The 25,720-nt window shown below is 39.3% G+C and overlaps 1 protein-coding gene across 1 annotated transcript in view; it reads left to right on the forward strand.

Moving 5' to 3' along the window:
* LOC128691736 (cytosol aminopeptidase) overlaps positions 1-25,720 on the forward strand; it is a gene marked incomplete in the record, with an annotated part of 165,965 nt that overhangs the window by 53,459 nt on the left and 86,786 nt on the right. Inside the window, 1 exon segment of the mRNA XM_070088888.1 lies at positions 9,550-9,696. Within this exon segment, the coding sequence (XP_069944989.1) occupies positions 9,550-9,696 (147 nt within the window).

Consider the following 25,720-nt stretch of genomic DNA (forward strand, 5'->3'; position numbering starts at 1 on the left):
GGACCCTATCTTTTGAAATTTGTGTGAAATTGGCAAAATTGCTAAATTCTGACTACTGTACTGGATAGCTGAAATTGGTAAATGGGTAGTTTCTTGCACTCATTCGATAGAAAAAATGGAGTTATAGCGAAATATTCATGTTTTTTGTCGACTAGTACAGTGGAATTGGCCGAAAATGGGGCTCAAAGTTGGCAAAATCGCCGATGCGTAAACATCGCCGAGACCACTAACTTCGCGAGAGCATAATTCCGTAAGTTTTCCATCAAATTTCATACTTTTGGTGTCATTATGATCGGGAAAAAATTCTCTATCTTTTCATAGGAATTTTTTTTTTTTTTTTTTTAACCCTTTGACTGTCGAAGGGCCCAATCCTGAAGTGTCTCCTGGTGTCGCAAAATATTCGAAAAAAAAAAAAAAAAATTTTCTTATGAAAATGTTAAGATTATTTTTCTGATTGTTTTAGTCCCCAAAAAAAATTTTTCCCATCAGAACTTACTGAGATATAGAGGCATGAAGTTTGCAGAAAATGAGCCGCGTATGGCAACAGCGGCAACTGCCGCTCACCCGTAAACTTTAGTTTACTTGTATTTGATGGTTTGTTGTTTTTTTTCATTATTTTATTTTTTCACATAACTTATGTGGCCTGTGAGACCAAAGTAAGGTGCAATGTACATATATACACTCGTTGTATACAACACAATAAGCACACGAACATAATTATCAATATATTGTTTACAAAACTTGTTTACAAAAACAAACAATACAAAAAATTGTTTATTACTATTGTTCTATAATATATATACCAATATACAGTCACTGAACATACTCCTAGAAGTTCTGCAGCTTGTGGAACTCTTTGAAACATGGTGTCATACACAGTGGTGTTTTACACTCCTCACACATAAAACATGGTGCCATACACAATGGTGTTTTACACTCCTCACACATAAAACATGGTGCCATACACAATGGTGTTTTACACTCCTCACACATAAAACATGGTGTCATACACAATGGTGTTTTACACTCCTCACATAAAATCAGTGTGGGTGCATTTTTGTGGAAGTTTTTTTTTTATGTACATAGACAAAACACCTCGTCTGAGCAGTTTTCTTCAAAGTATTAGCAGGCAGTTGTGTTATGTAGTTATCCTAGGTAAATGGTCGTGTGTCATCATTCCTTCCTTCCTAATTTCCTTCATTCCTTTCCTACCTGGAGGCTACCTGGAGGGCATTCCACCTCTCTTCCTACATTCCTTCATCTGTCCTTCCTTACTTTTTTCCTTCCTTTCATCTAGTCCTTCCTTCATTCCTGCCTTCCCTTCTTGCTTCTGGTTTTTATAATATATATACACATATATAGTCACTAGATACTTTCATAAAACTGCTATTATCACCATTCAGCAAGCTTGTCTTGGGTGGGAGTGTGTGGCTTATAATTGTTTTGAGTCAGGAGTCCGCAGCTGTCAAAATGACATATTGTCTCATTACTCACTCCCCCTCCTGCCTGTCAAAACAATGGGGTCGGATGCTGCTTCCCCTCCATTCTATCTAATTATCTTTCTCCCTCATTCTATCTCTTTCAATCTGTCTCTCTCTTTCTCTCTGTCTATCTCTGTCTCACAGGTACACATAAATACAAGTATACATAGTGTAAATTACCTAGGATAACCCAAAAAATCCAGACAAAGTGCTATACTCTGCTTGAAGATGTGAGTAAACGTGATGACGACAGTCTTGTGGCTCTCTCTGAGACAGCTAGACAGATAGACAGGGAGCTTGGCAGACAGACAAATAGACAGACAGACAAATGTTTGTTCGTCGTCGTCTTCTCCTCCTCCTCCTCCTCCTCCTCCTCCTCCTCCTCCTCCTCCTCCTCCTCCTCCTCCTCCTCCTCCTCCTCCTCCTCCTCCTCCTCCTTCTCCTTCTCCTTCTCCTCCTCCTCCTTCTCCTCCTCCTCCTTCTCCTCCTTCTCCTCCTTCTCCTCCTTCTCCTCCTTCTCCTCCTTCTCCTCCTCCTCCTTCTCCTCCTTCTCCTCCTTCTCCTCCTCCTCCTCCTCCTCCTCCTTCTCCTCCTTCTCCTCCTCCTCCTTCTCCTCCTCCTCCTTCTCCTTCTCCTTCTCCTCCTCCTTCTCCCTCTTCTCCTCCTCCTCCTCCCTCTTCTCCTTCTCCTCCTCCCTCTTCTCCTTCTCCTCTTCCTTCTTCTCCTTCTCCTCCTCCTCCTTCTCCTCCTCCTCCTTCTCCTTCTCCTTCTCCTCCTCCTCCTTCTCCTTCTCCTTCTCCTTCTCCTTCTCCTTCTCCTTCTCCTTCTCCTTCTCCTTCTCCTCCTCCTCCTCCTCCTCCTCCTCCTCCTCCTCCTCCTCCTCCTCCTCCTCCTCCTTCTCCTCCTCCTCCTCCTTCTTCTCCTTCTCCTTCTCCTCCTCCTCCTTCTCCTTGTCCTTCTCCTTCTCCTCCTCCTTCTCCTCCTTCTCCTCCTACTCCTCCTCCTTCTTCTACTCCTCCTCCTTCTACTCCTCCTCCTCCTCCTCCTCCTCCTCCTCCTACTCCCCTTACTCCTCCTTCTCCTCCTCCTCCTACTCCTCCTCCTTCTACTCCTCCTTCTTCTGCTCCTCCTCTTTCTCCTTCTACTCCTCCTCCTCCTTCTCCTCCTCCTCCTCCTCCTCCTCCTCCTCCTCCTCCTGGCTCTTGACATATGGACAGCTGCCCCCCTCCCTCCACCCTCGTTTACGCTCATCAAAGGTCAGCTCTTATCAGATGTTATCTCCCCTTATCTTGTCACTGTCATGGGGTGAACTGTTTTCATGCCTCAAGGGAACATATTATTATGTATTATTATTATTAGGTATTATTATTATTATTATTATTATTATTCCTCTTCTTCCTATTCTTCCTCCTCTTCTTCTTCTTCCTCCTTCCTCCTCCTTCCTCCTCCTCCCTCCTTCCTCCTCCTCCCTCCCTCCTCCTTCTCCCTCCTTCCTCCTCCTCCCTCCTTCCTCCTCCTCCCTCCCTCTTCCTCCCTCCTTCCACCTCCTCCCTCCTTCCTCTTCCTCCTTCCTTCCTCTTCCTCCTCCCTCCTTCCTCCTCCTCTCTCCTCCTTCCTCTTCCTCCTTCCTTCCTCTTCCTTCCTCTTCCTCCTTCCTTCCTCTTCCTCCTTCCTTCTTCTGCCTCTTCTTCCTCCTCCTCTTCTTCCTCCTCCTCCTCTTCTTCCTCCTCCTCCTCTTCTTCCTCCTCCTCCTCTTCTTCCTCCTCCTCCTCTTCTTCCTCCTCCTCCTCCTCCTCCTCCTCCATTGCTTTTGGTCTCAAACTCCTCGAAATCATGAAATTGATCTTCAATGACACTTCCATCTGTGTTAGAGCATCACTTGGGAAGAGAAGAGTCCCAGATTTGCTGGGGAGTCACATATTTCTTACCGCTAGACATGCTGAAAAAGGACGACTGAAATGGTATTCCCACAATGCACCACTGGCTCCCCGATTTTTTTTAAATGGTGCACACTGACCATGGAGACCCATTCTCTCACATGTGGGCCTACCAGCTTTCTCCTGCTTGATTTGAAGCCGCTAGAATTTATGCGTATAGATACGTCAAACACGGTATCTCCTATGTCGTATATATACGACCGCGACAGTCAAAGGGTTAAATTCGGCCGACCCTGAGAATGAGTCTCGGAGAGGGCCTGTCGACCCTCAAAGGGTTAACTGTCCAAAGGTAGATCTACATTCTTACCACTAGCGCTCCAAATGTAGATCTACGTTCTATTTTTCCTGCCTCCAAATTTGGCACAATTGGCCTAAGATACCTGGTCAGCATAGAATGGGTCTTAACCCTCGGTGTGCACAATATTAAAAAAATCTGGGACCACTTAGTACCTTGTGGGAGCAGCAGTTCAATTGAGCGCCAGCTAGAGCAAATAGCGCGGCATACACCAAGGATTCATTGATGTCATGTCATATTAACACTCCTCTTTTAAGAGGAGAGTGTCATCATGCCAGAATGTCCTATAACCTGTGCCCTAAGTAAAAAGAAATAATTCTGGAACATATAATTTCAGCAGGCTAGCTGGCAGCTGGCTGGCCACCTGGCTGGCCAGCAGCTGGCTGGCCACCTGGCTGGCCAACTGACTGTTTCTATCTCCATCTGTCTGTCTGTATCTATCTCTGTCTATCTATTTGTCTCTGTCTCTGTCTCTATCTCACAGGAACACATATGTAAATAGAATTATATGTACCTGGAGTTTACGTGGAGAGGGTTTCACGGGTCAACGCCCCCGCGGCCCGGTCTGAGACCAGGCCTCATGGTGGATCAGGGTCTGATCACCCAGGCTGTTACTGCTGGCTGCACGCAAGCTGACATACGGACCACAGCCCGGTTGGTCAGGTGCCTGTCCAGTTCCTTTTTGAAGACAGCCAGGGGTCTATTGGTAATCCCCCTTATGTATGCTGGGAGGCAATTGAACAGTCTTGGGCCCCGGACACTTATTGTGTTGTCTCTGTGTGCCTGTGGTGCTCCTGCTTTTCATCGGGGAAATGTTGCATCTCCTGCTGAGTCTTTTGCTTTCATGGAGAGTGATTTTTGTGTGCAGGTTTGGTACCAATCCCTCCAGGACCTTCCAAGTGTATATTATCATGTATCTCTCTCGCCTGCATTTGAGGGAATACAGATCAAGGACTTTCAACCGTTCCCAGTAGTTTAGGTGCCTTATCATACTTATGTGTGCCGTGAAAGTTCTTTGTACACTCTCCAGGTCTGCAATGTCGCCAGCCTTGAAGGGGGCCAGTAGTGTACAGCAGTATTCCAGCCTAGAGAGCACAAGCAATTTGAAGAGAATCATCATGGGCTTTGCATCCCTAGTTTTGAAGGTTCTCATTATCCATCCTATCATTTTCCTAGCGGATGAGGAAGATACATTGTTGTGATCTTTGAAGGCGAGATCCTCTGACATTATCACTCCCAGGCCCTTCACATTACTTTTCCACTCTATTGTATGGTTAGAATTTGTTGTATACCCTGACATGTTATTAAACCATAACATGTATGTATTTAGTACAATGTACGACGTTTTCATGTATTTTATGATTTTTTCATCGTTCAACAAGTTAAGGAAGCTGTATTGTATTATATTTCCCTTCAATATTTTGGGGCACCAAACATTCGCGATTTTTCAACATTAGCGAGGCTCTTGATCCCCTAACCCTCGCGAATGTTGAGGGAGACCTATATTTCTTACCTTAAATTGTGGGTAATAGTGTTTGTGGATGCTTGTGAAGAGAGTGGATATGGATGGTGTGGCCCTACTGGGCTGAGGTGGATGGTTGTTGGTTGTCAGCAGAAGTGGATTGTAGAGGTTCTGGTACTGAAGTCGATAGTTGTATTGGAGTGTGCATAAATTCTGAAATGGATCTCTGGGCTCTTTTACCCTGCAGTACATTACACAGCCGATGGTAAGGCATCATCAGCTGGTCTAGACCTCTTTTCAAAGCACTGCTTCTAGATTTGTCAGGGTTCTCTTCTGCTAGTTTAGCAGCAACATGGAACTGCTCACGTAACTGCTGCAATGTTAACTGTTTTTCTTCAGGTTCTTCTTCAACTTCTTCTGTTATCTCCCTCTCTTGTATCTGTGCATCAAGCTCTGCCAACATTTCCTCTGGACTCTTGTCTTCTTCATCATCATCTTCTAAGAGCTCATTCACATCTTCATTCATATCTTCAAAACCATCACCTGGTAATCTCCTTGCCAGCTGAACAATTTCCTGAAGCTGACTCTCAAGCAAGGGGAAATCAGTGAAAGAATTAACCACAGACTGCCATAACTTTCCTCAGCCTGCATTTAATGTTCATTGAGGCACTTCATTCCATGCACTTCAAGCATAGCTGATAGCATCTGCAATGTTAAATTTATTCCAGAAGCTTGGTACTGCCAAGCTGGAATCAAATGCTAATTCGTTAATATTATGTGACCTCTAGACTTTTAAACTTCTGCCAGTCCATGAAATATTACTGCCTGAACTATTATTTGTAAGTATTGTTATTATTATGTTCAACTTCAGGATTATTATTCTTAAAAACCTCCAACTTGACTACCTGGCATTAGTATTAAGATTAAATAAAATTGTAATACAGTTAACCACTACTATCTTCTCTAGTTTTAAGTAGTTACTATGTACTACTATTATCTGTCTAGTTTTAAGTAGTTACCATGTACATATTAGGATTAGTCTGCCCAAAATGCCCCGGCATGACAGTGGTTTTCTTTGTACTTAGCAAACCAAAATTTTAATTATACATTGTAACCTTTACAAAGACATGAACCTTTATCTTTATCTTTATCTTAACCCTTTCACTGTTGGTGCTGTATAGATACGTTTTACGAGCCAGTGTTGGTGACAATAATACCCCCAAATTCTATTGGCTTCAAATCTAGCAGGAGAAAGCTGGTAGACCTACATGTGAGAGAATGGGTCTGCATGGTCAATGTGTGCAGTATAAAAAAAAATCCTGCAGCACACAGTGCACAAAAAAAAAAACCTCTGTTTTTGGATTAAAACGCTGACTTTGAGGTGTATTTTCGTATGGTATTTATGGTTGTATTCTCGTTTTCTTGGTCTCATTTGATAAAATTGAAGATATGTTACAGAAATAGAGATGATTTTGATTGGTTTCTCGATGAAAAGTACCTTGAAATTGAGCTCAAATTAGCGGAAATGTTTGATGTTTGCCGATGTTGAAGAGTAAACAAATGACGTCATTGTCCAATACATGTCCAACTGGCCAGTTTAGTATACAGTCATGAATGGGTTGACATTATTTATACAATTATATAATAATGCAGCAGTCTGCATCTTCTATTTTTTGTGTGAATAAAAATTCAAAATGGAAAGGAAGAGTAATATAAGAGGGGCCTGGAGACGTGACTAATGAACAAAGAAAATGTGATGTTAGTGCCAGGAATGTTTGCATTGTTTATTCTGGACTATATTTTGAAATTTATGTGAAACTAGCCAAATTGCCAATTTATGACCACTTTATTGGGTAGTTGAAAGCAGTAAATGGGCGATTTCTTGTACTCAATCCATAGAAAAAAATGGAGTTCTAAAGAAATAGCTATGAATTTGGTCAACTGGAGCAATGGAATTACCTGAAAATAGGGCTCAAAATGGGTGAAATCGCCAATGCGTACTTATCGCTGAGACTGCTAACTTCGCGAGAGCATAATTCCATGAGTTTTCCATCAGATTTTGTACATTTGGTGTCAGCACCATCGGGAAAAGATTCTGTCATTTCATAAGAAAAAATTATTTTTTTTTTAAATTCTTCGACACTGAGAGTGAGTTCAGGATCAGGGGTCTCGACAGTGAGAGGGTTAATAATGGCCACAAAGAGCAAAAGTAGTGATGCTGGCAATTCTTCAGAGCCTAAGAGAAGCCATGAAATGCTTCCCATGAGTGAAGAACTTCTAATTCTAGATTAATTTTGCATAATTTATCAATTAATCTTTATCACAGGTATGTATGTAAATGAAAAATGACATATGGGGTTCACTACTAGCTGCAGTTTCAGGTATCCACGGTAGATCTTAAAATGTATCCCCCTCGAATATAGGGGGACTACTGTATAATCATAATAACATTTTTTATTATATTAAAATATATACTACTTACATATTTTGTTACAGATTTTAAATGATTTATTCTTTTCAAACTGGGTAAAAACCACAAAACAGCTTACACACACATTTTATATTGCTTCCGTTTTGTCTGTATCATTACCCACAATGAACCAGCACACAAAAATGAAAATAATAGTTTAGCTAAAAATGTCATTATTTTCTCTTCAAGGGGGAATAATTTTGCAGTTTTTTTCCACAAACCTAAACATACAATAAAACCTCATTTTAATGGATTAGGGATTCCAGTTACTTAGTCCATTAAATCTGAAAATTGCCAGCTACTGTTAAGACTATGAAAAATATTCATATAATTCAGTCTTAATGTACATGCGACTTTAACCCTTTCAGGGTCGAGAGGCCCTCTCCTAAACTTGTTCTCAGGGTCCAAAATTTTTTGGAAAAAAAAGATTATTTTTTTGTATGAAATGATAGAGAATCTTTTCCCGATCATAATGACACCAAAAGTATGAAGTTTGATGGAAAACTTATGGAATTATGCTCTCGTGAAGTTTGCAGTCTCGCCGATGTTTACGCATCAGTGATTCCGCCCACTTTGAGCCCTATTTTTGGCCAATTCCTGTGTACTAGTCGACAAAAATCATATTTATCTCGCTAGAACTCCATTTTTTCTATCGAATGAGTTCAAGAAACCACCCATTTACCAATTTCAACTATCCAATAAAGTGGTTAGAAACTGGCAATTATGCCAATTTCACACAAATTTCAGAAGATGCCAATTTCCAAATAGGGTCCAGAATAAACAAGAAAGACATTCCTGGCACTAAAATAACAAGTTCTCTGTTCGTTAGTCACATCCCCCAGGCCCCTCTTATATTTGTTTTGCTTTCCACTTTGAATTTTTATTCTTACAAAAAATAGAAGATTTACTGTTATGCAGACTACTGCATTAGTGTAGAAATGGTATAAATAATATCAGCGCACTTGTGAAAGAATATTAGACTCACCAGTTGATGTGTATTGGACGCTTGGCATGATTTGTTTACTTTTGAACTTTGGTAAAAATCGAACATTTCTGCTACTTTGAGCTCAATTTCAAGGTACTATTCATTGTGAAACCAGCCAAAATCATCACAATTTCTGTAATATGTCTTCCATTCTATAAAAGGAGACCAGGAAAACTAGAATACAACCGTAAATACCACATGAAAATACAGTGCAAAGTTGCTGTTTCAATCCAAAAACACGGTCAGAGTTTTTTTTTCTCATTACGTACTGTGTGCTGCAGGACTTTTTTTTTTTACTGCGCACACTGACCACATAGACCCATTCTTTCATATGTAGGCCTACCAGCTTTCTCTTGCAAGATTTGAAGGCGCTAGAATTTAGGCGTACTAGTACGTCAATAACCCTGGTGCATAAGCCATACTAGTACGTCGAAAACCCTGAAAGGGTTAATGAACAGTTGACTTTAATTGGCACCCCCTCCCCCTGCAGTTAGTTTATTAAATCAAGGTTTACTGTATTTTATATGTAGTAGCCATAATATCATATGTTATAATAAAAGTCATCAAAATATTTGCTTTATGCATAGGCTTGGAGCTGGGAGTAGTTTTGACACTGGGTGCCAGGTGGCAGCAGATATTAAGTTGAAGTTTACTCTCAGCATCTGTGAGATCTATTGTGTACAACATGAGATACTCAGAATACTTTTTTGGTGGACAGAGGTACAATGTGACTTTGACTCTGTCAAAGCTGGATTGTGAATGGCCAGTTTGCAACCTATGCAGGTCAGGCAATAAATACCCAGTAATAGGAAAATGAAATTCGCTGAATATTACTATTTATTTTGGCTATAAATTTAAATATGTACTGTATACACTATAGTGCTTTATTATGTACAGTATTTTGTTTTTACATTTTCAGGCAAAGGTGTTACTTTTGATACAGGAGGCATCTCTATCAAACCATCAGCAAATATGGACAAAATGAGGGCTGATATGGGCGGAGCTGCGTGTACTTTGGGGTCTATTTATATAGCGGCTGCATTACAACTTCCTATCAACATTAAAGGTTTGATATTCAGGGTTTCAGAGTTGGAAGCAATTCTTGGGTTACTGGAGTCAGAGTTGGAGTCAGTAAAATGTAATTAAAGGAGTCGGAGTTGGAAGTGCCATAAAAAAAGGAGTCAGATTGGAGGGTTTTATGTGCCCTGTTGATATTTAATTAGTGAGAGAGATGTTCCTATAGGTCCCAGAGAATGCAAGAACCATGCATACAATTTCATAAAATTCTGTTAGAATAACTGAGTTTTTTTTAGATTACTAGTAAAAAAATAATGAAAAGATGCATAGCTGTCATTTGTAACTTGTGATAATGTTGTTAATTTTTTTTCTCTCAACAAGTCGGCTGTCTCCCACCGAGGCAGGGTGACCCAAAAAGAAAGAAAATCCCCAAAAAGAAAATACTTTCATCATCATTCAACACTTTCACCTCACTCACACATAATCACTGTTTTTGCAGAGGTGCTAAGAACACAACAGTTTAGAAGCATAATTTCATCAGTTTTCCATCAAATTTCGTACTTTTTGTTTTATTACCTTCAGAGAAAGATTCTCTACCATTTCATAAGAAAAAATAACAAAAATAATTTTTGAAAATTCTTGGACCCTGGCGTGCACTTTGAAATTTGGCCTCTGGACCCTGAAAGGGTTAAATAATGTAGTTAAAAAAACATAGTTTGATAGGGTCACAGGTTATACATTTGTGAGATACAGTTATTTAGTATTTATTTAGTTGTGGTTGAGTAAGTGATTTTTAAGAAGAGTCTTGAATTGATAAACAGACAGTATTTCTTTTATATTCACAGATAATGAATTACAGATTTTTGGGCGTTTTATGTGAATTGAGTTTTTACATAGTGTGAGATGAACACGAGGAACATCAAAGAGTGATCTGTGCCTTGTGTCATGGTCATGTGTTCTGTTGAGGTTGGTAAGGAGAAGTTTGAGGGGAGGGTTTATATCCGCGTTTAATGTTCTATGCATGTAGTAGGCACAATAATAAGTATGGATGTTTTGTATGGTGAGTAAGTTTAGAGTTTTGAATATTGGTGGAGTATGCTGCCTGGGGTGGGAATTTGTTATCATTCTGACTGCAGCCTTTTTTTTATTTTATTTTATTATCACACTGGCCGATTCCCACCAAGGCAGGGTGGCCCAAAAAAGAAAAACTTTCACCATCATTCACTCCATCACTGTCTTGCCAGAAAGGTGCCCCACACTACAGTTTTTAAACTGCAACATTAACACCCCTCCTTCAGAGTGCAGGCACTGTACTTCCCATCTCCAGGACTCAAGTCCGGCCTGCCGGTTTCCCTGAACCCCTTCATAAATGTTACTTTGCTCACACTCCAACAGCACGTCAAGTATTAAAAACCATTTGTCTCCATTCACTCCTATCAAACACGCTCATGCATACCTGCTGGAAGTCCAAGCCCCTCGCACACAAAACCTCCTTTACCCCCTCCCTCCAACCTTTCCTAGGCCGACCCCTACCCCGCCTTCCTTCCACTACAGACTGATACACTCTTGAAGTCATTCTGTTTCGCTCCATTCTCTCTACATGTCCGAACCACCTCAACAACCCTTCCTCAGCCCTATGGACAACAGTTTTGGTAATCCCGCAGCCTTTTGTTGGGTAATTAATGGTCTGAGATGTTTTGTTGTTGTTGAGCCCCATGCAGAAATTCCATAGGTGAGATATAGGGCCAGGAGGGCTGATTGTTGAACATAGTACCGTATCTTCGATAGTATGCCTACGGTCTTGGAGATTTTCTTGGAAATTTGTTGTACATGTGTTTGAAATTTGAATCTATTATCAAGGTGAATTCCTAAGAATTTTTCCTCTGTGAGCTTTGTGATAGGTGATCCGTTTATCATTATGTTAAGAGGAACATCTGTAGTTCTGTTCCCAAACTGAATGTAGTAGGTTTTTTCAATATTGAGAGTAAGTTTGTTAATCATCATCCAGGTAGATATTTTCTGTAATTCGGTATTTACAATATTGGCTAGTATGCCTGGGCTTGGGTGAGAGATGACGTATGTAGTGTCATCTACAAATAGTGTGGGTTTGAGTAGTTGTGATGCATTTGGTAGGTCGTTTATGTAAATGAGAAAGAGAAGAGGGCCAAGGACACTTCCCTGTGGGACACCAACTGTAATTGGCTGTGAAGAAGAGTTTTCTCCATTTGTGTACACATCTTGGCTTCTGTTGCTGAGGTATGACTTTAGGTAGTTGAGGGAGTGCCCTCTTACACCATAGTGTGATAATTTTATGTGCAGCAAATCATGGTCAGCTGTATCAAAAGCTTTACGTAAATCAATGAAGATCCCCAATGGGACTTCTTTTTTCTCGAGTGCAGTGTACATTTGTTGTAGCACGTGTATAATAGCATCATTTGTATTTTTATTAGGCCTGAACCCAAACTGACAGGAGTTGAGTATGTTTTGGGAGATGAGGTAGGAATAGATTCGCTTATCGGGGTGACCCTCGCTATTTTGAGATGTGTAGGGAAGGTAGAGGATTCGATGGATTTGTTAAACAGTGTTGAAATTATTGGTGACAGCACTTGTGAAGCTTTTTTGTATATAAAGTCTTGTTCTTTAGTGTGTTGATAATAAGGGAGACTTCTGTTGAGTTGGTCGGAGCTAGGAACAGTGTATTCGGGTAGGTGCCAGTGAGCTTGGGATTTTACCCGCAAGGTTTTTTCCTATCTGGTTTTGTTAGTTTGATTGTTCTGTTTCCTGATATCTTTTTTGTTCCTAGAATTTCAGATAGGGTTTTCCAGATCTTTTTTATATCATCACCTTTTAAGTTGGATAATTTGTTCTCATAATACAATTTTTTTGCCCTTCTTATCAGATTGGTTAGGATAGATGAGTAACGTTTTGTTTGGTCTCTGGTTATGTGACCCATTCTGTACTGTTTTTCATATAGGTGCTTCATATTTATGGATTTGAGGATGCTGGGTGTTAGCCAGGGACTGTTCAGTCTCTAAGCTGTGATCTGTTTAGTTTTTTTTTAGGACAGTGCTTGTTATAGAGGTTTTTGGTCTTTTTTAGAAAATTTTTAATACATTCATCAGTATCTGCATAGATTTCTAGCTCAGTTTGCCAGTTGATGTTTGTCATTGCTGTTGTGAAGTTATTAATGGCTGCCTCATTATGAAGTCTGAAGGCTACTTTAGTAGTGTCTTGGGGTAATTTACCTAGATTGGTTATGAGAAAGGTAGGGTAGTGGTCTGTGGTATTATATGTGATTGTGCCTGATTTTAAAGGGGATATGGTGTTAGTCCAGATGTGGTCTAATAGGGAAACACTAGTCTCTGTAATTCTTGTAGGTTTTGTTACTGTTGGTAGCAACATGCAGTTACTCATAGTGTTTGTGAATTCAGTTACATGTGGGTCCTGGTCTTGCAGGAGATTTATATTGAAGTCTCCTGAGAGTGTGCATCAGTTATCATACTTCCTAGGTTTTCACTAAAATGGCTATTTGACTGTGGTACTCTGTAGATGTTTATCACTGTGAGAGTTCTTTGTAGGTACAGTATTTGGATTTGAATTTAGCTATTTATTTATTTATTTATTTAGAAATTTTAGCATACATACAGAAGTACAAAAAAAATACAGGTAAGAGCAGCATGAAAAAGCCACTTATATGCATAGCATTACGGGCTGGCTTAAAATTAACTTAAGATTAACTAAGCAATGATGAAATCAGTGATAAGACATTATTGTAAACAGATAACTATAAAGCACAAATGAGTATTACAAAGACAGGTCATATGGTTGCATGCATTGCTGTTCATTCAGTAGAATGGAGTATTCTGTTAGGTAGTGTATTTAAAAAAATAACAAAGTTAGATTGGGTCCTAGGTTTAACATTTATGTGATATAATTGTGAGTAACATTTTGGATATACAATTTATAAGGTTCAGTTATTCAGTATTTATTTGGTTTTGAGTGAGTAAGTGAACTTTGAGAAGAGACTTGAATTTATAAACAGGTAGTGTTTCTTTTATATTTACAGGTAATGAATTCCAGATTTTAGGGCCTTTTATGTGCATTGAGTTTTTGCATAGCGTGAGATGGACACGAGGAACATCAAAGAGTGATCTGTGCCTTGTGTTATGGTCATGTGTTCTGTTGAGGTTGGCAAGGAGATGTTTGAGGGGAGGGTTAATATCAGAGTTAAGTGTTCTATGTATGTAATAGGTGCAATAATAAGTATGGATGTTTTGTATGGTGAGTAGGTTGAGTGTTTTGAATATTGGTGGAGTGTGTTGCCTGTAGTGAGAATTTGTTATCATTCTAACTGCAGCCTTTTGTTGGGTAATTAGTGGTCTGAGATGGTTAATTGTTGTTGAGCCCCATGCACAAATTCCATAGGTGAGATAGGGGTAAATAAGAGAGTGATAAATGGCCAGGAGGGCTGACTGTGGAACATAGTACCGTATCTTCGATAGTATGCCTACAGTCTTGGAAATTTTTTTAGAAATTTGTTGTATATGTGTATGAAATTTGAGTCTATTATCGAGGTGGATTCCTAAGAATTTTCCCTCTGTTAGCTTTGTGATAGGTGATCCGTTTATCGTTATGTTAAGAGGTACATCTGTAGCTCTGTTACCAAACTGAATGAAGTAGGTTTTGTCAATGTTTAGTGTAAGTTTGTTAGTCCTCATCCAGGTAGATATTTTCTGTAATTCGGTGTTTACAGTATTGGCTAGCGTGACTGGGCTCGGGTGAGAGAAGACGTATGTAGTGTCATCTGCAAAAAGTGTGGGTTTGAGTAATTGCGAAGCATTTGGTAAGTAATTTATGTATAGGAGAAAGAGAAGAGGGCCAAGGACACTTCCCTGTGGGACACCAACTGTAATTGGTTGTGTGGAAGAGCTTGCCCCATTTGCGTACACATATTGGCTTCTGTTGCTGAGGTAAGACTTGAGGTAGTTGAGGGAGTGCCCTCTAATACCATAGTGTGACAATTTTACGTGGAGCAAGTCATGGTCAACTGTATCAAAAGCTTTACGTAAGTCAATGAAGATCCCCAGTGGGACTTCTTTTTTCTCTATTGCAGTGTATATATGTTCTAGCATGTGTATAATAGCATCATTAGTATTTTTATTAGGCCTGAATCCAAATTGGCAGGGGTTGAGAATGTTTTGGGAGATGAGGTAGGAGTAGATTCGTTTATGAATTAATTTTTCGAAGATTTTTGAGAGAGGGTGTAAATTGGATATTGGCCTATAGTTATTCAACTCTGTTTGGTCTCCTCCTTTATGGATCGGGGTGACCCTTGCTATTTTGAGAACTGTAGGGAAGGTGGAGGATTCAATGGATTTGTTAAAGAGTGTTGCAATGATTGGTGATAGTACTTGTGACGCTTTTTTGTATATAAAGGGTGGTAAGGTATTTAAATCTCCTGCCTTGTTTTTCAGTGCGTTGATAATAAGGGAGACTTCGTATGGGTTAGTCGGAGCTAGGAACAGTGTGTTCGGGTAGTTGCCAGTGAGGTAGTCATTTGGTGGGGTATCTGAGCTTGGGATTTTATTGGCAAGGTTTTGACCTATAGTGGTCCTATATTCCCCATGTTCATCCCTTGTGCAAGTATTATTCTGTTTTTCTTTTGTAATATTTTATTTTTTTGAGTAACTTTTGTGGCCTGTGAGACCAGTATAATGCATAATGTATGTACATGTATATATATCCACTTGTATGCAACACAATAACAGCACGAGTATTGTTATCATTATATTGTTTACAAAACATGTTTACACAAACCCATGTTGCCTTCCCTATCACCCACTCTGCCTTCCCCACCAAACATGCTGTCTTCCCCACTAACTATGCTGTCTTACCCACCAGCCATGCTGTCTTCCCCACCACCCACATGGAAACAAGTCACTTTGTCTGATTTTTTTGGGTTATCCTAAGTAATCTACACATATGCTGCTATGTATGATAATCTGTGTAATCATATTTTTTTTTTTTTTAACAAGTCAGCCATCTCTCACTGAGGCAGGGTGACCCAAAAAGAAGGAAAATCCCCAAAAGAAGGAAAAACCCTAAAAGAAGAAAAATACTTTCATCATCATTCAACAGTTTCACCTCACTCACACATAATCACTGTTTTTGCAGAGGTGCCCAGAATACAACAGTTTAGAAGTATATACGTATAAAAATATACAATATATCCCTCCAAACTGCCAATATCCCAAACCCCTCCTTTAGAGTGCAGGCATTGTACTTCCCATTTCCAGGACTCAAGTCCGGTTATATAAAATAACCGGTTTCCCTGAATCCCTTCACTAAATATTACCCTGCTCATACTCCAGCAGCTCGTCAGGTCCCAAATACCATTTGTCTCCATTCACTCCTATCTAACACGCTCACGTATGCTTGCTGGAAGTCCAAACCCCTTGCCCACAACACCTCCTTTACCCCCTCCCTCCAACCTTTTCAAGGACGACCCCTACCCCACCTTCCTTCCTACAGATTTATACGCTCTCCATGTCATTCTACTTTGATCCTTTCTCTCTAAATGACCAAACCACCTCAACAACCCCTCTTCAGCCCTCTGACTAATACTTTTATTAACTCCACACCTTCTCCTAATTTCCACACTCCGAATTTTCTGCATAATATTTACACCACACATTGCCCTTAGACAGGACATCTCCACTGCCTCCAACTGCCTCCTCACTACAGCATTTACTACCGAAGCTTCACACCCATATAAGAGTGTTGGTACTACTATACTTTCATACATTCCCCTCTTTGTCTCCATAGATAACATTTTTTGCCTCCACATATACCTCAATGCGCCACTCACATTTTTTCCTTCATCAATTCTATGATTAACCTCATCCTTCATTAATCCATCTGCTGACACGTCAACTCCCAAATATCTGAGAACATTCACTTCTTCCATACTCCTCCTCCCCAATTTGATATCCAATTTTTTCTTTATCTAAATCATTTGATACTCTCATCACCTTACTCTTTTCTATGTTCACTTTCAACTTTCTACCTTTATACACACTCCACTAACCTTTGCAATTTTTCTTTAGAATCTCCCATAAGCACAGTATCATCAGCAAAAAGTAACTGTGTCACTTCCCATTTTGTATTTAATTCTCCATAATTTAATCCCACCCCTCTCCTGAACACCCTACCATTTACTTCTTTTACAACCCCATCTATAAATATATTAAACAATCATGGTGACATTACACATCCCTGTCTAAGACCTACTTTTACCAGGAAGAAGTCTCCCTCTCTTCTACACACCCTAACCTGAGCCTCGCTATCCTCACTATTCTGTGAGCCATGAGAAAATATGAATTTCTTCTTTTGCTGTGGTACAAGTGAGGGTGAATGGGATGGCCCAGCACCAGAGGTGGAAGGTTGGTGATTGTCTGGGTTTTCAGCACTATTTCTGGTATCCAGGGCATTGCTTTCAGTTACCAACTCCTCAGAGCAATAAGATTCATCTTCACTGACACTTCAGTCTGTGTTAGAACTATTACTTGGGAAGGGAAGAGTACCAGTTTGCCGGGGAGTGAGGTATTCCTTACTGCTAGGCATTGTTGAACAAGGCGTACTGAATTAGCACTCCCACAATGCACTGCAGCCTCCCCGATTTTTTTTTTTTGTACTGCACACACTGACTACACAGACCCATTCTCTCACATGTAGGTCTACAAGCCTTCTCCTGCTAGATTTGAAGCTGCTAGAGTTTTGGTGTATTAATACACCACCAACACTGGCTAGTAAGCTATGTCTATACGTCACTGACAGTGAAAGGGTTAATTATGTAAGCATTACGTCAGCTTTTACATTTTTACTGTTGTTACCATTTGAGAAGATACAGTACTGCTATATTTTTCCAAACTTCAGGGGTGTGGACAGTTCAGGGGTTAAGGTATATAACAGCTTGAGGCCTGTAGTGGTGTCATAATGTGACAGTTAACACAGTGAATACCAAATCATCATTTAGAGATTTAGTTCAGTCTATGCCATATATTGGCACTATATATTGTTATTTGCAGCAAAATGTAAAGCAGGTATTCTGCATGACAACTGTTAATGTACTGTGTATGTGATTACTTATTACAACTTAAAAGAGCAGAGCTAAGCTCATGTTGTTCTTCCTTCAGTAATTAGTGTATTGTAACGTTTCCATTAGCTTCAGTAACCTTTGGTCACTTTTTATTAGTACAGGTCGGCCATCACTAATCCAGCAATCAGTACTCCGGTTCCATCAGTAATCCGGCACTAATTTCAGCTAGCACAAATTCAGATCTCTGGGGTTGCCACACCAACCTGCCACTACTTGTTTCATAAATCATTCTAATTTTTATTTTTCTCCACTTGTTGATATAACCTGCTCACTTTTAGTCTTAGCCATGGACCCAACGAATAAAAGAAATGCTTCTCATGTAAAGCACATACACCATACATTGTCCTGTAGCTCGATCACTAGCGCACTCAGCTCACACACTGAGCTCCTGAGTTTGAATCTTCTCCGGTACAGCTTGAAAACTTTAGGACACGTTTCCATAAGACACCTGCTGTCCCTGGGACAAAACTGACCTAATTTGCTTGAAATGCTCAGTGTAAAAAGTGGCTTTCTATATAGTAGTATGTCATTGATGTCAGCTATGGTCTGTATACCTTGTACATGTATGTACTTGCAGTAAATAAAGATATGATTATTATTATTATTATTATGAAAGATAAGGCCGGACTTGAGTCCTGGAGATGGGAAGTACAGTGCCTGCACTCTGAAGGAGGGGTGTTAATGTTGCAGTTTAAAAACTGTAGTGTAAAGCACCCTTCTGGCAAGACAGTGATGGAGTGAATGATGGTGAAAGTTTTTCTTCTTTGGGCCACCCTGCCTTGGTGGGAATCAGCCATTGTGTTAATAAAAATAAAAGATAAGGTGGCTTTGAAGCCACTGTTGGTCGTCATGAGCTCAGCTCACTCAGATAAGCTGTGACCAGTAAATTTGGGCTTACATATGAGAGAATAGGTCTGTGTGGTAAGTGTGCACTACATAAAAAAAAATCCTGCAGCACATAGTGCATAATGAGATAAAAACGGTGACTGTGTTTTTGGTTTAAAACTGTGATTTTGCTGTGTATTTTTATATGGTTTTTATGGTTGTATTCTCAATTTTGTGGTCTCATTGATAGAATGGAAGACATCTTATGGCAATAGATATGATTTTGATTGGTTTTAGGATGGAAAGTACCTTGAAATTAAGCTCAAAGTAGTGGAAATGTTCGATTTTTGCTGATGTTCAAGAGTAAACAAATGATGTCATCGTCCAGTACATGCCCAACTGGCTGGTCTAATATGCAGTCACAAATGGGTTGACATTATTTATATAGTAGGTTGGTAGACAGCAACCACCCAGGGAGGCACTACAGTTCAACCAAATGAGTGTGAAATGCAAGCCTATAATTGTTTTGCATGATGGCAGGATTGCTGGTGTCTCTTTCTGTCTCTTAAACATGCAAGGTTGCAGGTATATCTTGCTGCTTCTACTTACACTTAGGTCACATTACACATGCATGTACAAGCATATATATACTAACCCCTCTGGGTTTTCTTTTATTTTCTTCCTAGTTCTTGTTTATTTCTGCTTATCTCCCTGGGGAAGTGGAACAGAATTCTTCCTCAGTAAGCTGTGCGTGTCGTAGGAGGCGACTAACTGTGGGGAGCAATGGGCTAGTAACTCCCTCTCCTGTATGAACTACTAAAAAAACAAGGAAAAGGAAAACTATAAAATTTGGATTATTGAATGTGCGCAGATGTAGTGTAGATGATAAGAAAGAAATGATTGCTAATGTCATGAATGAAAAGAAGTTCGATATTCTAGACCTAAGCAACACAAAGCTGAAGGGGTAGGGGAGATTCAGTGATGAGAAATACATAGGATTAAGTCAGGAGTATCTGAGAGAGTTAAAGCTAAGGAAGGGGTAGCAATAATGTTGAAGGATCAGTTATGGAGAGAGAAGAAGGAATACAAATGTATAAATTCAAGGATTATGTGGATTAAAATAAGGGTCGGATGTGAAAAGTGCATATGTACCTGGAAAAGAGAGTGCATATGTACCTGGAAAAGAGAGGAGTGTAGAGGAGAGAGAGAGAGTTCGGGAGATGTTAAGCGAGTGTGTAGGAACTTTTGACCCAAATGAGAGAGTAATTGTGGTAGGGGACCTAAATGCTAAGTTAGGAGAAGTATTTAGAGAGGGTGTGGTAGGTAAGTTTGGGGTGCCAGGTGTAAATGATAATGGGGAGCATTTGATTGAACTTTGTATAGAAAAGGGTTTGGTTATAGGTGACACATATTTTAAGAAAAAGAGGATAAATAAGTATACAAGATATGATATAAGGCGTAATGACAGTAGTTTGTTTGACTACGTATTCAAATTCAAATTCAAATTCAAATTCAAATTCAAAGTTTATTCTCTATAAGGATTACAATGCTGAGTTTACAGAATTTGGTTATTGTATTGTTTACATGTAGTAAAATAATAATTACAGAGTGTACCACTAGAACACCTAGCATGGCTAGGCATTTCGGGCAGACTTAAATTAAATCTTAAGTTTAAAATATTACAAAATTATGAGGTAAGTTGGTATTATGGCTAAGTGACTAAATACTAGTTTGTGAGTTTAGCAATGTGAATGCTTTTGTTTTGGCACTATACATAGTTTCAGTATTGGAGTATCACAGGCCAACTTATGACTAGTTAAGATTCATTATTTTGAGACTGAGATTGATATTTCTGTTTATGGTCAAATGGGTGAGTGAGTGTAAGTGTTAACCACCAGGTGGTATTCGTGTAATTAGTTGACAGGGTGTATCAGGGAGATAAGATGTTTTCTGATGATAGTTTTGAAGGTGATGAATGTGTCTGCAGTTTTAGAATTTTCAGGTAGGGTGTTCCAGATTTTAGGGCCTTTGACATACATTGAATTTTTGTAAAGGTTTAGTCGGACACGGGGAATGTCATAGAGATGTTTGTGTCTGGTATTGTGCCTGTGGGTTCTGTCGCAACTATCAAGAAAGCGTTTTAGGTCAAGGTTAATATTGGAATTCAAGGTCCTGTAGATGTAGATTGCACAGTAGTAAGTGTGGATGTACTGAACAGGGAGTAAGTTTAGATTTATTTATTTATTTATTTATTTATAATTTGAGCACACTTACAGAGGTACAAAAAAAAAAAAAATACAGATAAGAGCAGCATGCCAAAGCCACTTATACTATGCATAGCATTACGGGCTGGCTTAAAATTAACTTAAGATTAACTAAGCAATGATGAAATCAGTGAAAAACATTAATGTAAACTGATTACTATAAAGCACAAGTGAGTATTACAAAGACAGGTCATATGGTTGCATGCATTGTTGTAAATTCAGTAGAATGGAGTATTCTGTTAGGTAGTGAATTTAAAAAATAATAAAGTTAGATTGGGTTTTAGGTTTAACATTTATGTGATATAATTGTGAGAAACATTTAAGATATACAATTTATAAGGTTCAGTTATTCAGTATTTATTTGGTTTTGGGTGAGTAAGTGATCTTTGAGAAGAGACTTGAATTTATAAACAGGTAGTGTTTCTTTTATATTAACAGGTAATGAATTCCAGATTTTAGGGCCTTTTATGTGCATTGAGTTTTTGCATAGCGTGAGATGGACACGAGGAATATCAAAGAGTGATCTGTGCCTTGTGTTATGGTCATGTGTTCTGTTGAGGTTGGCAAGGAGATGTTTGAGGGGAGGGTTAATATCAGAGTTGAGTGTTCTATGTATGTAATAGGTGCAGTAATAAGTATGGATGTTTTGTATGGTGAGTAGGTTGAGTGTATTGAATATTGGTGGAGTGTGCTGCCTGTAGTGAGAATTTGTTATCATTCTAACTGCAGCCTTTTGTTGGGTAATTAGTGGTCTGAGATGGTTACTTGTTGTTGAGCCCCATGCACAAATTCCATAGGTGAGATAGGGGTAAATAAGAGAGTGATATAGGGCCAGGAGGGCTGACTGTGGAGCATAGTACCGTATCTTCGATAGTATGCCTACAGTCTTGGAAATTTTCTTAGAAATTTGTTGTATATGTGTATGAAATTTGAGTCTATTATCAAGGTGGATTCCTAAGAATTTTCCCTCTGTTAGCTTTGTGATAGGTGATCCGTTTATCATTATGTTAAGAGGGACATCTGTAGCTCTGTTACCAAACTGAATGAAGTAGGTTTTGTCAATGTTTAGTGTAAGTTTGTTAGTACTCATCCAGGTAGATATTTTCTGTAGATCTATGAAGAGTGGGGGGGGTGTGTTGCCAGGGATGGGATTTAGTGATTATTCTTACTGTGGCTTTTTGTTGGGTTATTATTGGCTTTAGGTGTGTTGCTGCAGTTGAACCCCAAGCACAGATAGCATAGGTGAGGTATGGATATATAAGTGAATGGTATAGTGTGAGAAGGGCAGTTTGCGGCACATAGTATCGTATCTTGGAGAGGATCCCAACCGTTTTGGATACTTTTTTGGTTATGTGTTGGATATGGGTGCTGAAGTTCAGGTTGTTGTCGAGGTATAGGCCTAGGAATTTGCCCTCATTATGCCTGGCAATTAGAGTGTTGTCGATCTTAATGTTAATTTGCGCATCTCCTGCTCTGCTACCGAACATATTGTAGTAGGTTTTGTCAGTGTTAAGCGTAAGTTTATTGGCTGTCATCCAAGTCGATATTTTGATCAGCTCCTCATTAACAATGGTGTTGAGGGTGGCAAGATTAGGGTGAGAGATGACATAAGTCGTGTCGTCAGCAAAGAGAATGAGGTTCAGGTGTTGAGATACGTTTGGAAGATCATTGATATATATGAGGAAGAGCAGGGGACCAAGGACACTTCCCTGCGGAACTCCAGTATCAAGTGGCTGTGTTGTTGATGCTGTGTCTTTAATGGTGACATACTGATACCTATTAGTAAGGTAAGATTTGAAATATGCAAGCGCATGGCCTCTTATACCATAATGGTCAAGTTTGTGGAGTAGGATGCCGTTGTCTACTGTGTCAAAAGCTTTTCTTAGGTCAATAAAAATTCCTGGTGGATGTTCCTTATTTTCCAATGCTGTGTAAAGCAGATCTAGCATTTTTATGATTGCATCGTTAGTGCTTTTATTTTTCCTGAATCTAAATTGGCAGGGGTTGAGTATGTTTTGAGCCGTTATAAATGAATATAGTCTCCTGTGCACGAGTTTCTCAAAGATTTTGGATAGCAATGGTAAGTTTGATATTGGCCTATAATTGTTTAAATCTGTAGGGTCACCACCTTTATGTATTGGTGTAACCCTTGCCATCTTGAGTAGTTTCGGGAAGGTGCTAGTTTCTAGTGACTTGTTAAAAAGTAATGAGATAGCATGCGAGAGGACATGGGCCGCTCTCTTATACAATAATGGTGGGACATGAGACAGATTCCCTGAGTTATTTTTAAGTGACTTTATAATTTCGGTGACTTCCATGGGCTCAGTTGGAGCAAGATAGAAGGAATTTGGGAAATTCCCATCTAGGTAGTCCCCGGCATGGGCATTGGTGCTTGGGATTTTATTGGCGAGATTAGAACTATGGTTGAGAAGAAGTCGTTTATCTTGTTAGCTGTGTCAGTGGGATGCAGTGGTGTTTCATTAGGTTTAGTTAGGGCAATATTCTTGGGTTTTTTCAGTTTTTGGGTCCCTAGAATCTGAGAGTGTTTTCCAGATCTTTTTTATATATCCTCTTGTGTCAGTGAATCTACTGGAGTAGTATAGTTGTTTGGCTTTCTTTATTACTTTGGTGAGGACTGATGAATAGTGTTTAAGAATATCTTTGTGTATTAACCCTTTGAGGGTTTTCGTCGTACTAGTACGTCTTACGCGTAGGGGTTTTTGACGTACTAGTACTCATAAATTCTAGCGGCCTCAAATCTAGTGGGAGAAAGCTGGTAGGCCTTCATATGAAAGAATGGGTCTATGTGGTCAGTGTGCACAGTCTAAAAAAAATCCTGCAGCACACAGTGCATAATGAGAAAAAAAAAATTTACCATTTTTTTTTAATAAATCAGCGACTTTGCAGTGTATTTTCGTATGGTATTTATTGTTGTATTCTAGTTTTCTTGGTCTCATTTTATAGAATGGAAGACATATTACAGAAATTGAGATGATTTTGACTGGTTTTACAAAGAAAGGTGCCTTGAAATTGAGCTCAAAGTAGCAGAAATGTTCGATTTTTACCAAATTTCAAAAGTAAACAAATCGTGCCAAGCGTGCAATGCACGTCAACTGGTGAGTCTAATATTCTTTCTCAAGTGCACCAATAATATTTATACCATTTTTTACACTAATGCAGTAGTCTGCATAACAGTAAATCTTCTATTTTTTGTGAGAATAAAAATTCAAAGTGGAAAGCAAAAGAATATAAGAGGGGCCTTGAGACGTGACTAATGACCAGAGGAAATGTCATTTTAGTGCCAGAAATGTCTTTCTTGTTTATTCTGGACCCTATTCGGAAATTGGCATCTTTTGAAATTTGTGTGAAATTGGCAAAATTGCTAAATTCTGACCACTGTACTGGATAGTTGAATTTCATAAATGAGTGGTTTCTTGCACCCATTCGATAGAAAAAATGGAGTTCTAGCGAAATATTCATGTTTTTTGTCGACTAGTACAGTGAAATTGGCCGAAAATGGGGCTCAAAGTGGGCAAAATCGCCGATGCGTAAACATCGCCGAGACCGCTAACTTTGCGAGAGCATAATTCCGTAAGTTTTCTATAAAATTTCAAACTTTTGGTGTCTTTATGATCGGGAAAAGATTCTCTATCTTTTCATAAGAGAAAATAATTTTTTTTTTTTTTTAAATTTGGCCGACCCTGAGAACGAGTTTCGGAGAGGGCCTGTCGACCCTCAAAGGGTTAAGCCCTGTCTATATTGCTTTTCATATTGGTGTTTCTTATCAATGGATTTCAGAATGGTGCTGGTTAGCTATGGGCAACCAAACCGTTTGTTTGTGATCTGTTTCGTTTTTATAGGACAATGTTTGTTGTATAGTCTAAGTAATTTGTTAAGAAAAATGTCTGTCCAGTCGTCAATACCATTGGCCTTGGAGAATTCTGTAGGCCAGTCAACAGTCTCTAGGTCAGCTGTGAACTTCCTTATTGAGGCCTCATCATGGAGTCTAAATGAAACTTTGTTGTATTCAAGTGGTGGTTTACTAATGTTTGTCAAGAGGAAGGTAGGGTAGTGGTCTGTAGTGCTATCTGTGATTATACCTGATTTAAGGGTAGATAAAAAGACTGTTAGGTAGACTTCAGGCTGTACATGTTTATAGAGGGGCCACAGATATATCAGATCACTTTTTAGTTGCAGCTACAGTGAAAGTAAAAGGTAGATGGGATACAAGTAAAATGGAAGCAGCATGTAAAAGAAAAGTGAAGGTTTATAAACTGAAAGAGGAGGCAGTTAGGGTAAGACATGAGCAACTGTTGGAGGACAGATGGGCTAATGAGAGCATAGGCAATGGGGTAGAAGATGTATGGGGTAAGTTTAAGAATATAGTGTTAGAGTGTTCAGCAGAAGTTTGTGGTTACAGGAAAGTGGGTGCGGGAGGGAAGAGGAGCGAATGGTGGAATGATGATGTAAAGAGAGTAGTAAGGGAGAAAAAGTTAGCATATGAGAAGTTTTTACAAAGTAGAAGTGATGCAAGGAGGGAAGAGTATATGGAGAGGAAAAGAGAGGTTAAGAGAGTGGTGAAGCAATGTAAAAAGAGAGCAAATGAGACAGTGGGTGAGATGTTATCAACAAATTTTGTTGAAAATAAGAAAAAGTTTTGAAGTGAGATAAATAAGTTGAGAAAGCCTAGGAAACGAATGGATTTGTTAGTTAAAAATAGGAGAGGAGAGTTATTAAATGGAGAGTTAGAGGTATTGGGAAGATGGAGGGAATATTTTGAGGAATTGTTAAATATTGATGAAAATAGGGAATCAGTGATTGTGTGT

Source organism: Cherax quadricarinatus, chromosome 26, assembly GCF_038502225.1.
Source record: "Cherax quadricarinatus isolate ZL_2023a chromosome 26, ASM3850222v1, whole genome shotgun sequence".
In the NCBI taxonomy this organism is placed as follows: domain Eukaryota; kingdom Metazoa; phylum Arthropoda; class Malacostraca; order Decapoda; family Parastacidae; genus Cherax; species Cherax quadricarinatus.